Raw genomic sequence first — 14,579 nt, 5'->3', positions numbered from 1 at the left:
ATTTGATTGGGTGGTGGGGAGCACAAGCAGGCAGAGGGAGAAGCAGACTCCCAGCTGAGCAGGAGAGCCCAGTGTGGAGCTTGATCTCAGCACCCTGGGGTCATGACCTGAGCCGAAGGCAGATGCTTTGTTTGATTGAGCCACCTAGGCACCTGAAGAGATTTATGGTTTTAGCTCTTATATTTTGGTCATTGATTCATTTTGAGTTAATTCTGATATGGTGTGAGGTAGGAGTCCAACTTTTTTTTGTGGGGGTGTGTGGCTTTGGCTTATCTTATTCTCTATCTGATTCCAGTATCTATTCTCTATCTGATTCCAGTATGTAAAGTGAGGTATGATTCCAGAGTAGTTTTCTATTTTATATTATGGATGTTCAGTAGTCATTACAGGGTGGTCATCTTCTTTACTATCTTTAAATGCATACTTGATGTTATTTACAAATTATTTCTTATGATAATTTGAATTTGGTTCTGGAATTCCTCTTCTGCTCTCTTGGTGTGTTTTATTCAGTCCTATATATTTTAAACAAATTTCAGGTTGGTTTTTTTCCTTTGTGATATATTAAGAGTCTGTTTCACAAAGCATACAAATTAATTTTTTTTTGAGATTTTCTTTTCTTTCTTTTTTTTTTTTTTTTAAAGATTTTATTTATTTATTTGAGAGAGAGAGACAGTGAGAGAGAGCATGAGCGAGGAGAAGGTCAGAGAGCGAAGCAGACTCCCCATGGAGCTGGGAGCCGGATGTGGGACTCGATCCCGGGACTCCAGGATCACGCCCTGAGCCGAAGGCAGTCGTCCAACCAACTGAGCCACCCAGGCGTCCCGAGATTTTATTTTCTTAAGTAATCTCTACAACCAGTATGGCACTTGAACCCGCAGCCCTGAGGTTGAGAGTTGCAGACCCCACCAAATGAGGCAGCAAGGCACCCCCACAAAACATATAAATAATTTTTAAAAATATCTATAGTGTTGCTAAAATTTGTTTTAGAGGAAGTCATCTAAAACTACTACTTTTCTTGGATTTAAAGAAATGGTGTATGGATGGAAGTACTATTTACACATCAAAAGCTGGAAAGAAATATGTCATTTATTCTATGAAATATAGCTACAGGATAGGAGAGAAGTATTCATATACTCTAAATCTGTAAAGTAGGAATTGTTTAGACATTTGCATTTCCTCTAAAGAAATTAGTACCAGTGGCGCCTGCATGGCTCTATTGGTTGGGTGTCTACTTTCGGCTCAGGTCATGATCCTAGGGTCCTGGGATCAAGCACCAATTTAGGCTCCTAGCTCAGTGGGGAGCCTGCTTCTCCCTCTCCCTTTGCCTGCTGCTCCACTTGCTTGTGCTTTCTCTCTCTGTTGAATGAATAAAATAAAAAAAAAATTAATACCAGAAAGAATGAATTTTGTTTCTGATTTAGTTCCTATATTAAATTGTACAGTTACATATTTATGCTTAGCTAAACTCTCTTTCAGAAAGTCAGGTGAGGCGCATCTGGGCAGCTCAGTCATTTTAGCATCTGCCTTTTGTGATCCCGGGGTCCTGAGATCGAACCCCACATCAGGCTCCCTGCTTAGTGGGGAGTCTGTTTGTCCCTCTCCCACGGATGCTCTCCCTGCTTGTGCTTTCTCTCTCTCTGTCAAGTAAATAAACAAAATCTTAAAAAAATAAAAAGTCAGCTGAGAAAAATACTAGGTTTTAGTCCTCTGTTTTTCCTTCAGATACATATTGTTTTTTAGGCTCTGGTTCATATTTTGATAGCACATTTAATTAAGGTGTATTTTAAACATGGAATGTGTTCTGTTTTCTGTCATGGACATTTTTGGGCATAATTTCATGGACTTTGTTTTTCAGAAATTGAAACTATGTTAAAAATTGTTTATTTTCTTGGCTTGTGTATATTAGAAGCAAAAAGACAGAAATGGAACTAGAAGCTGCATAGAAGCAGATACATTCCATCCAGTTTCGTGTCAGTATTAGGACTGTCTAATCCATCATGAAATCAGTTTGGATGGTGGGTATTATGGAGGGCACTGGGTATTACATGGAGCACTGGGTGTGGTGCATAAAGAATGGATTTTGGAACACTGAAAAAGAATAAAATAAAAGAAGAAAAGAAAAAAAAAGAAATCAGCTTGGATTCGTTGAGTTCTCAGTTCAGTGCTTCTGAATTAGTTAAGTCATTTAAAGCATAGGTGCTAAGTATTAACATTGTAGTTTAGAACTCTCTGTGCTCTGAATAATTTTGCATTAAGAAAGTGTGATTTCTAAACTAGTATAGTTGGGAATTTGTGACTTAATGACAAGGGAGAAAATTTTGGAGTGTGACTACTCTAATAAAAATCTATTCAGTCATTCAACTGTGATTTGTTGAACATCTGTTGTGGGTTAGGCACTAGTTTAGGCATTGGGGCTATAGTAATTAGCAAGTCAGATGAGATCTCTGAGCTCATATTGTTGTGGGGTATCTGAGGAGATGGATAACAGATTATAAACAACTAAGTAACCAATTATATAAGATAATTTAGTGAGGTGTATGATAAAAATAACCCAAGTAAAGTAATGAAGACAATGGTGACTGATAGGGCTGTGTTCGAGAAAGCAGAAAGTGGGCACATAAGGCCTCTTTGAGGACACCTGAATGAAGAGAAAGAGGCCATTTAACAATCAGTTCCAGCAGAGGGGACTGCAAGTTCAAAGACACTCATGCTGGACCAAGCTTAACCTGTTTAGTTTGAAAGAAAGCCTATGGGGCTGGAGCACAGTGAGCTAACCCATTGCAAAAACAAGAAATTCCCTTTGTGGAGGTTTGCTTGCTCCAAACAAAGGTAGTAACCTTTGTATATGGATAACATGTATGTATGTATTCCCTTCAGTAGTGAACGTAGATGAGTATCCGTGGATATTGGGTGCCTGTTATATGTCAGGCATCATTTAGGTGCTAGAGACAGCAGTGAACACATATAAGAAATATTTAGTAGATGGCAATAATACTTTGAATTTTATAAAATATTTGATATGTTAATTGTTGTAATTAGGAATGTAATTCTCAACCCTTTTGGGGTTGTGTAGGAGGGATGGTGGATGGTGGTGGCTTTCAGAATGCCTAGAGGAGTGTGATAGAGACTTTAGAGATGTGTGTAACAGTTTACAGATGTGCTGGGTAGAAAAACAGTTGAGAATCATTAGAATACTCTCTACAGTAAGATAGTTTTAGAATCCAAGGATGCTACATAGAACATTTTTAGAAACTCAGCAAACATGAATTAAAACTGAGAAATGATTTGTATTTCAGAAAATACATTGAAACATTTTGGGAGTAATATTCACTTTCTTACATGGCTGACTGTATGTGCTCCTGTGGTAAACAGTGATTGGATTCAGATATAGTGAGCAGAAGCATTGGTTATCATGTGGTTTTCTTTCTAATGGATGTAATATTTTGTAGTTTTTCTTCCACATTCCAGTTGTTCTGCTGGCTCTTTATGAGTGAGGAGGCCCTAATGAGCCTCTAACATATAATTGCTGTGACTTTTTGTTTAGGTTAAGATAAGTAGACAAAAGGGGCGCCTGGGTGGCTCAGTGGGTTGGGCCGCTGCCTTCGGCTCAGGTCATGATCTCAGGGTCCTGGGATCGAGTCCCACATCGGGCTCTCTGCTCAGCAGGGAGCCTGCTTCCTCCTCTCTCTCTCTCTCTCTCTCTGCCTGCCTCTCTGCCTACTTGTGATCTCTCTGTGTCAAATAAATAAATAAAATCTTTAAAAAAAAAAAGATAAGTAGACAAAAGAAACTTACTTTCTTCTTTTTTTTTTAAAAGATTTTATTTATTTATTTGACAGAGATCACAAGTAGGCAGAGAGGCAGGCAGAGAGAGAGAGGAAGGGAAGCAGGCTCCCCACTGAGCAGAGAGCCCGATGCGGGGCTCAATCCCAGGACCCTGAGACCATGACCTGAGCTGAAGGCAGAGGCTTAAGCCACTAAGCCACCACTAAGCCACCCAGGTGCCCCAGAAACTTACTTTCTTAAGATAAAATAATATCTGAGTTACACATTTAATGCTTGAATACAAATTTAACAAATTACACATATTTAATTAATTAAAACAAAAACCCAGCTGTTAAAAGGAGAAGCAGGTTTCTTAGGAAATCTGTACCATCTCTAGAGTGTGTTCTTCATTGCGGCAGAGACAAAGAGTTTCTGTTTTTGTATTTTCAGGGATACAAGCAGCAGTGAGAGTGAAGAGAGTTCTGGTTCTTCTGATGATGAGTTAATTGGCCCTCCTTTGCCCCTTAAAATGACGAAAGAGCCAAGTAATCATATTGAGGAAGATATCCTTGGTCCTTTACCTCCACCTCTTTATGAAGAAGTAGAAGAAGAAGATGATGATGATGGTGATTCAGAGGAGGAGGAGGTAAGTGTATCAGTAGTAATGGAACAGTTCACTGGGGGTAGTGTAAGGATCATTTCCCTGCTAACTGTTATTCGCAAGTGAGAGCAAATAAAGAACAGTTTTGAGCTTACTACTGATAGCCCTTGTTGAAAAAACTCTAAAGGATGTACTTCAGGAACAAGGAAATATAACTCAAATAATAAATGGGCAGTAGGAAGCAATGTCTTAAAAAAAGGAGTTGACAGACATTTTGTTAAATCGGCATAAGCATTGAGCATTACCATAAGCATTACTACAAGCATTACTATAAATAATAGTAATTAATAAATTTAGGGTGATTTTTTAAAAAAGATTTTATCTATTTGAGAGAGAGAACAAGCTCATGTACATGAATGGGGGTAGGGGTAGAGGGAGAAGCGGACTTCTGGCTGAGCAGGGAGCCCCATGTGGGGTTTTTCCCAGGACCCATGAAATCATGACCTATGCCTAAAGCAGCTGCTTAACTGAATGAGCCACCCAGTTGCCTTGATTTAGGGCAATTTAAAAACAAAGTGGATCGAAAATTACTGTGATCAATAATGTGAAATATAGGAGAGTGGAATCAGTTCATTCAGTTGGAAATCCTTCTATTATTTGGAAGGAGGCTAGAGCTATTAATTAACTTCAAATTAGTTTAAGTATGAAAGGTATAATTTTAAGAGTAATTGCCCAAAGAATAGAAATAAATTGTATAACCTCAAAATAGTAAAAGAAAACCATTGGTATACTTTGTGTATTTCACAGTAGGAGTAGATCATTTTTTAATACCACTCTCCTCTGTGATAAGTTATTTTCCATAATAATTGAGATGAAACAAATAATGATCAGAAAAGAAACAGCTTTTGCAAATCTGTCAGTGACTTTACAAAATGGCCATTCTTTGCATAATCTTATTCAGTACCAGTATACCAAATTTATCAATCTGTTAATTCATAGGTAAAGAAAGCCTTTTAAAGATTTTTTAATTTATTTTAGAGACAGAGAGAGAGGAGAGCATGTGAACAGGGGAGGAACAGAGGGAGGGAGAAAGAATCTCAAGCTGATGCCATGCCGAGGGTGGAGCCCAACGGAAGGTTCCATCTCACCACCCTGATACCATGACCTGAGCAGAAACCGAGAGTGGGACTCTGAACCAACTGAGCCACCTGGGGGTCGCAGATCAAAGAAAGCTTTCATTTTATTTATTTATTTAAAAAGTTATTTTATTTTATTTTTTTTCAGTGTTCCAAAATTCATTGTTTACGCCCCACATCCAGTGCTCCATGTAATACATGCCCTTCTTGCATAACAAATAGCATGGAGGACAAGGGGCGTTAGAGAGGAGTAGGGAATTTGGGTAAATTGGAAGGGGAGGTGAACCATGAGAGACTATGGACTCTGAAAAACAGTCTGAGGGGTTTGAAGTGGCGGGGGGTGGGGGTGGGAGGTTGGGGTACCAGGTGGTGGGTATTATAGAGGGCACAGCTTGCATGGAGCACTGGGTGTGGTGAAAAAATAATGAATACTGTTTTTCTGAAAATAAATAAATTGGAAAAAAAAAGCCAATGATGTACTATACCTTGGTTAATTGAATTTTAAATAAAAAATAATAAAAAAAATAATGCCCTCCTTAATACCCACCACCAGGCTCACCCAATCCCCCACTCTCCTCCCCTCCAAAACCCTCAGTTTGTTTCTCAGAGTCTGCAGTCTGTCATGGAGAAGTGAGACGGGGGAAATCAGAGGGGGAGACAAATCAAAGAAAGCTTTTAATTTTAATTTTGAAAAATAGTTTTCAGTTGAAACCCGAGATGTGTGTGTGTGTGTATACATATATATACACATACATGTATGTGTGTGGGCACGTGTATGTGAAATTAAAAAAAGAGGCACATAAGGATAAATTTGGTAGTTTCATTAAAAAATCTTGTTTCAAGATGTTTTTAAAAAACAAAAAAAAAAAAAGAAAGAAAAGAAAATCTTTTTTCATGGGGCACCTGAATGGTTCAATCAGTTAATCGTCTGCCCTCAGCTCAAGTCCTGATCCCAGTCGAGCCCTGCATGGGCTCCCTGCTCAGTGGGGAGTCTGCTTCCCCTTTTGCCTCTCCCCCTGGCTTGTGCTCACTCTTGGATCACTCTCCCTCTCAAGTAAATAAATAAAATCTTAAAAAAAAATCTTGTTTCATAATAGATTCCTGAAACTGCAATGTTGACCATTTCTTTTTTTAATTTTTAAATTTTATTTATTTTTAATTATTATTAACATATAATATATTATTTTTTTCAGGGGTACAGGTCAGTGATTCATCAGTGTTACACAATACACAGTACTCAGCACAATACATACCCTCCCCAATGTCCATCACCCAGACACGCCATTCCTCTATTTTTTTTTTTAATCTTGATATCCATTCTAGTGGCTTTAAAAAAATACCTCTTTTCGGGGCACCTGGGTGGCTCATCATGTTGGGCCTCTGCCTTTGGCTTAGGTCATGATCTCAGGGTCTTAGGATTGAGCCCCGCATCAGGCTCCCTGCTCTGCAGGGAGCCTGCTTCCCCTTCTCTCTGCCTTCTCTGCCTTCTTGTGATCTCTCTCTCTCTCTCTCTGTCAAATAAATAAGTAAAATCTTAAAAAAAAATACCCCTTCACTAAAATATATATATATTTTTTCTTACATAAAAATAAAAAAATGGCAGATTATGATAAATATTGTCATCAAATGATCTGCTTTAGAATGTTGTTGGTGAAAATAATAAAGGTGTTCAAACGTTGCCCTTTTGAATTCTTCTGCCAACCTAGTCTCCCATCTTTTGTTTTTTTTTCTCAAAGAATAACAGAATGGGAGGTACTCAAGTATTGTTTCTTTAATATATCAGTTTATTTTGGATCTGCTGTTTAAATGCAGAAACATGTAGTACAACAAGGATTAGAGATATGAAACTACCCTTGAAGTAAGTTTGAATGATTCTGAACCACTCAAAACATTATCTATAAACATACATATCAGAGTATGTCTGTGCATGTATGTGGTGTGGTGCCGACTGTCTAACTGGGAGTTCTGTAAATTAACTTCAGGTAGAATAAAATGTTTTTTGAAAGAATAAAAATATGCCACTTTAAAGCTAATATATATTATCAAAATTCAGCACTAATCATAGTAAAAATCAATAAAAAATTTCTAATCTGACATTTTTAGAATTGCCAGCAAATGGTGATAATGAAAAACAGACTCATCTTTGGATGATTTTATTACTGTTTTAAGGTTCTTTTTTTTTTAAGATTTTTTTTTAAAAGATTTTATTTATTTGACGGAGAGAGATCACAAGTAGGCAGAAAGGCAGGCAGAGAAAGGGGAGAAGCAGGCTCCCCACTGAGCAGAGAGCCCAATGCAGGGCTCGATCCCAGGACCCTGGGATCATGACCTGAGTGGAAGGCAGAGCCTTTAACCCACTGAGCCACCCACGTGCCCTATTTTTTTTTTTTTTTAAGATTTTTATTTATTTGAGAGAGAGAGAGAAAGCGCACAAGTAGGGTGAAGGGCAGAGAGAGAACCTTTTCTCCCTCCCTTCTGCTAAGAAGGGCTCCATCCGGGGACTCAGATCATAGCCTGAGCCGAAGGCAGACACTTAACCAACTGAGCCACCCAGGTGCCTCTGTTTTAAGGTTCTTTTTTTTTTTTTTTAAAAGATTTTTTCTTTATTTATCTGACAGAGATCACAAGTAGGCAGAGAGGCAGGCAGAGAGAGAGGAGGAAGCAGGCTCCCTGCAGAGCAGAGAGCCCGATGCGGGGCTCGATCCCAGGACCGTGGGATCATGATCTGAGCCGAAGGCAGAGGCTTAACCCACTGAGCCACCCAGGTGCCCCTGTTTTAAGGTTCTTTACAGAAAATGCACCCCCTTACTGTGTGCACCACTTCCATTGCAATACTCTTAATCTGCCTCTGAAGAAGACTCAATCATTCTAGTAAAAGACAGGAAAGGAGAAAAAAGACGTAGAGGAAAATCTTGGTAAACAGAGATAGAAAAATAAGGCGGTAGGCACAAATACAGATGTATCAGTATTCGCAGTAGATGTAAGTGGACTCAAATTGCTACTTAAAATTCTCAGAGTAGATTTAAATATTCAGATACATTCTGTTTATGAGTGATACACCTAAAATGTGATGACCAGAAAGTTTGAAGGGAAGAGGAATAAAAAATAGCAGGAAAATACTAACCAAAAGATAACTGATTAATCTTACAAAATTGACTTACGACAAAATAATCTTTAAGTCATTATTAACCTAATTAGCCAAGTGAGTGTCATTACTTAATGCTAAAGGGAACAAGTTATCTTCCAGGAAAATTTGGCATTTCTTTTTTTTTTTTTTAAAGATTTCATTTATTTATTTGATAGAGAGAGATCACAAGTAGGCAGAGAGGCAGGCAGAGAGAGAGGAGGAAGCAGGCTCCCTGCCGAGCAGAGAGCCCGATGCGGGACTCGATCCCAGGACCCTGAGATCATGACCTGAGCCGAAGGCAGCGGCCCAACCCACTGAGCCACCCAGGCGCCCCAAATTTGGCATTTCTTAATCTCTCAATCTAACACAATATATTTAAAGCAAAAATTGACAGAAATATTTATTAAACAAAAATAATTGACAGGAATAATGAGGAATAGACAAATCTACAATCATAATGGAGATTCAGAAATCCTTAAAACAAACAGTAAGAGTATCGTAGTGAACAATATGAATGCATATGTTTTCTCTACTGAACATGTATAGAACCCTTATTTGATATTTTCTTTTCAAGCACATATGGATAAATTTAGGTTGATCATGAAATGTCAGAATATTGTGAGTGAATTTTTGTGTGCCCTCAAAATTCATGTGTTGAAGCCCTAACCCCCAGTATGGCTGCATTTGGACATGAGACTCTTTGGAAGTAATAAAGGTTAAATTACATCGTAGGGGTGGACCCTGATCTTAAAGATTTAGTTTGCTTGTAGGAAGAGAGACACCAAAGAGCCAGGTCTGCATATAACAAAGCAAAAAGGTGGACATCTCCAAGCCAGGAGGAAAGCTCTCAGCAGAAACAAAATTACCTTGACCTTAGACGTCTGGCATTCAGAACTGTGAGAAAATAAATTTCTGATGATTAGCTCTCTAGTTTGTGGTATTTTATTGGAGAGCCTGAGCTGATTAATACAGGTCTGCAAGGCTGACAAGAGGCTGGGAAAGAGAGAATGGAAAAAAAGAAGGGTGTTGTGAGCAGGCAGAAAATTGCTATACTGAAGGCTCTGATGTATGCAAGTGCATGTCAGGTGGTGACATGTCATGTGATTAGTGCATGGCTGAGTGTTCCTATTAGGGGTAAGTGGAAAGATGAGGCTGATGAGATCAACTCTAGAGATCAGTACACAGAAGAGCAGCTTTCTGGAGGGCATGGAGTTTGAATGAGCCTTGTAGAGGGTTACATTTTGTTGAGCAAGGTGGGGGTCGGCCACATCCTGTCTAGGAAGAGTAAATGGCAGGCACAAAGGCACAATTTACAAAGTTAGATTTCAGATGATCCAGAAATCAACTTGCCTAGAATAGGAAGTTGATAAAGAAGACCAGACCTTTGATATAGAGCTGATGTGTGAGTAAACCCAAAGTGCAGCTGTGCACTTCCTCACTTACCAAGCTGTGCTTGGGTATGGGCTCGGAAGCTTGTTTGTAATCTTTAGTCTTTCCTGGCTGTAATTCAAGCATTTCAGGAGACTATAACAGTTTTCTGGGTGTGTGCGTTTTTTGGTTTGTTTGTTTTCTTTTCTTTTCTTTCTTTCTTTCTTTCTTTTTTTTCTTTTAAAGATTTTACTTATTTATTTGGGACAAAGGGAGAGAGTGTATGAGAGAGAGAGAGCAAGCAAGCATGAGCCGGGGGTGGGAGGCAGAGAGACAGGGAGAAGGTTCCCTGCCAAGCAGGAGCCCAATGTGGGGTCCGATCCCAGAACCCTGAGATCATGACCTGAGCTGAAATTAAGAATCAGTCACTTAACTGACTGAGTCAACCAGTTGCCCCTATTTTCTGTTTTTGTTTGTTTGTTTGTTTGTTTTATAAGGTTGTATGCATGGAATCTTTTGAAAGAAAATTGTTTAAGTCTTTTGATGGGTGTGCCTTTTTTGGTAAGCCTAGTAAAAGAATATGCAGATAAAATAATGTGCAAAGCAAGGCTGTTGATGAATGTTCCAATAACAGCCTTAATTTTAAAGTGTACACTAATTGATAATTCAAAATTTATTAGCATTGTTAATGGATTAACTAAAACTTTGGAAGGTAGATAAAATAGGAGTGGGAGATTTCTTATGCCAATTATGTTCCAATTCTCCTTCTGTTTCTCTTTTGGATATATATTGTAACCACCATTTCCAGGCCTAGGACAGAGATGGTGGGTAAAACAGACAGTTTGGAAACTTGGAAGTGTTGTGAATGTGGCTTTGCAGTGGCCTTCTTAGATTTGGATAAATTATATTGGCCTTGAATGGAATCCTTCAGTTTTTAGACTTTTTTTTTTTTTTTTAAAGATTTCATTTATTTATTTGAGAAAGAGAGAGTGAGAGACAGCACAAGCAGGGGAAGGTGCAGAGGGAGAAGCAGACTCCCTGTGAAGCAGGGAGCCCAATGCGGGACTCAACCCGACTCGGCCTGCTGCTATATCACACCCATTTTTAGATCTTTTTATCCTTATCTTGAATTACACCTCTTAAATCATAACCATCGTGGTCTGCAAAGGACTATGAATGAGTAAATTGTCTTTGAGTTGAGCCATAGCTCTGACAGTTGTTTTTATTTTATTTATTTTTATTTTTATTAAAGATTTTATTTATTTATTTGAGAGAGAGAGAGAAAGAGGAGAGAGAGCATGAGATGGGGGGGTGCCAGAGGGAGGAGCAGACTCCCCACTGAGCAGGGAGCCTGATGTGGGACTCAGTCCCAGGACTCCAGGATCATGACCTGAGCCGAAGGCAGTCACTTCACCATCTGAGTCACCCAGGGGCCCCTGACAGTTGTTTTTCTTATTGAAACTATATTACCAAGTATTGAGAGCCTAACAATCCTCTAATCTCAGTGATATTACTTCTGGGAGTCTAACCTGAGGAAATTTAGAGAAAGCTTTATGCCCCAAAATGTTTATCACTGTACTATGTGTAATAATGATTTTCAGAATGTGTTCCATGGGAGTGGTGGGTTGGGGCACTGGATCTCCAATCTGTTTTCATTTGAGGGAACTGATGAGGCCATGTCCATACCCCTGGTGGTATCAGGAATAGTGTGAGTACGTGTCTAGTAGGAAGAGGAAAGACAAGTGAACTGTTGTGTAGTCATAAGATAGTACACAGTCATTGAATGTGTTTAATAAGAGCTTTCAGTAGCACTAGGGAGTGATGTACAACTGTCTAAACAGTATGAGTTCAAAAATTTAAATGATACAGATGTGTGGAAAAAAGGATTTACATTGCTTGTTTCTGGATTGTGAGAATGAGGATTTTTTTTTTCCTGCCTCATATTTTTCTGTTCTTTTCTAGTTTCCATATTGAACATAAGATATGCCTGTGACTAGAAACAAATAATGGGGTTGCATTCAGTTAACATTTCTTTATTGTAAGCCAATTAAGATCTTAATTTAAAAATTAGAATGAATAGGGTGATGGGCATTAAGGAGGGCACTTGATGTTAATACAGCTGATGAATCACTAACTTCTACCCCTGAAACTGATACTATGCTATGTGTTAACTAAATTGAATTAAAATGAAAAACTAAAAAAGAGAAAAGAAAGAAAAAAAATTAGAACAGATAGAGAAAAAACTCCAAACAGAATAATATTGAACATGGAAGTAAAATACATCTTCTGTGAATAAATTCCTATCTTATCTTTTTCCAAAAAGGATTTAATGAAGTGAAGTGCTATAAGAAAGCATAAATTAGGAAGCATGAAGGAAAATAGAAAAGCAAGGGACATAAAAAAATTAACATAAATCATAGGAAGCAGAGTTCTAAATATTTGCTAACAGGTAGACCACAAAACCTAGTCACCATGATTGGTTACTTTCTTTCTCTCCTGTCCCACATCCAATTCATGTTAAGTCTCATTAGATCTCTCTCCAGCCAGATTGCTCCTTTTCTGGCCATCTCTATTACTACCACCTTAGTGAATCTAGGATCACTACAATGGCAGTAGCCACTTAGATTGTCTCCCAGCTTCCAGTGTTAACTGGAGTATTATAATAGTGATCCAGGCAATAAAAAGAAGCAACATATAGACACAGGGAAATGATGTAGAGTAGTATTTAAGAGAATGGATTTTGGAGCCACATGGAGCTTTCAATTTCAAGCTGGTTACTTCTCTTGTGTCTTTTTTTCCTCCTCTGTAAGATGGGGCTAATAAAATTCTCAACTGGAATTGTGTAGATGATTCTGTGAGTGAATGAATGTATTTGGAACCCTTAGAATGGTGCCTGTTATTTGTCATTATGGTCATCTATTTAAATATACAGCAAAAAGTGAATCAAAAAATTTTAATGTAATTTCTAATGAAAACATCTAAAAGTGAAACTAAAAGAAAACTTTTATACCTCATTAAATTATACATTCATGCTTCCTACCGGCAGTCAGTGTTATAAATAATTAAGGAGCATTAGAGTTATTCCCTTTAAAATCTGGAATAAAGGATGGTAACTATTGCATTATTCTTCTACACATTTTTGCCAATTAAGTAAAATTAAAATAATCAGAATTGAATATTAGAAAGGAAAAAGTAAGATTATTGTATTTAGTGTGACTCTACCTAAAATAAAAAAGAACTGATCAAAACATTTATAACAGGAGGCACCTGGGTGGCTCAGAGGGTTAAGCCTCTGCCTTCAGCTCAGGTCATGATCTCGGGGTCCTGGGATCGAGCCCCGCATTGGGCTCTCTGCTCAGCGGGGAGCCTGCTTCCTCCTCTCTCTGCCTGCCACTCTGCCTACTTGTGATCTTTGTCTGTCAAATAAATAAATAAAATATTAAAAAAACATTTATAACAGATTGATTTATAGTATTTAATTTATTTTTATTTTTATGTATGTAGTTTAAAGGGTTAATGAAGAAAAGATACCTGTTTCACAGCAGGAACAACAATAACAAATTAGGACTAAGCTTAGTGGAAGATGTGTCTGAATATATAAATAAAAGTATAAAGCTTTTCAGTACAAAAAAGAATTTGAGTAAATAAAAACCTTTAAAAATCAGTAAATATTTCTCATTTTTCCCCCCACAGAGGTTAAATTATTTGCCCATTTTGCTTATTTAGTCACTTACCTGGCCATTAAGTGGTAGAGTTGCTATTTAAACCCAGGCCCTCTATGCTTTTAACATTACTCTGCTACCTTCCGTACTTGGAAGCTGTGGAGCTGGGCTGTGAGCCTGTTTCAAGGGGCTGGCCTGTGTATTCGTTAGTACCTTACAGTAGTCCCCACTTATCTGTGGGGGATGCATTTCTAAACCCCCCAGTGGGTTCCTGAAGGCAGATGGTTCCAAACTCTGTGTATACTATGTTTTTTCCTATCCATATATGCCTTTGATAAAATTTCGTTTATTAATTAGGCACAGTAATAGATGAACAACTAATGATAAAATAGAACAATTATAACATACAGTAATGAGTTAGGTGAATATGATCTCTATCGAAATACGTACATTTTGATGATGTGAGGTGATAAAATGCCTGTGTGACGAAGTGAGGTGAATGACCTAGCATCGGTGCTGCAGTGTGTTGGGCTACAGTTGACCTCCTGACCATGGTTGGTGGTGGGTAATGAAACTGGAAAATGAAACTATGGTTAAGGGAGGACTACTGTATTATGTAATTTGGCTGATGCTGACAAAATGGAAAAACAACAACAACAACAACAACGGCTTAAACAAGATAGAAGTAGTCTTTTCTTTCTATCTCACATAAATTCATTTTCTTTCTATCTCACATAAATTCAATCAGCAGTTAAATGGGCCAGAACTAGCTTGTAGGTCCAGTGTGCCACACATGGCACACACATGGAAGAGCATGCTTCCGTCCTTTTGTTCTGCCATCCTTAATAATGTGGGCTTCAAGATGTATGCTCAAACCATAGCCATAGTTTTTGCATTTTTGTCAGCAGGCATGCAGAAGG

General features: G+C 38.2%; 1 protein-coding gene across 1 annotated transcript in view; it reads left to right on the top strand.

The window, feature by feature from the left end:
* Positions 1–14,579, top strand: part of WDR70 (WD repeat domain 70) — a 307,839-nt gene that overhangs the window by 11,761 nt on the left and 281,499 nt on the right. Inside the window, exon 5 of the mRNA XM_044232523.1 lies at positions 4,216–4,411. Coding sequence (XP_044088458.1) covers positions 4,216–4,411 — 196 coding nt within the window. The remainder of the gene's footprint in view (positions 1–4,215; positions 4,412–14,579) is intronic.

This window comes from Neovison vison, chromosome 1 (assembly GCF_020171115.1).
Source record: "Neovison vison isolate M4711 chromosome 1, ASM_NN_V1, whole genome shotgun sequence".
NCBI classification, from domain to species: Eukaryota; Metazoa; Chordata; class Mammalia; order Carnivora; family Mustelidae; genus Neogale; species Neogale vison.
This window is presented reverse-complemented; position numbering and strand designations above follow the sequence as displayed.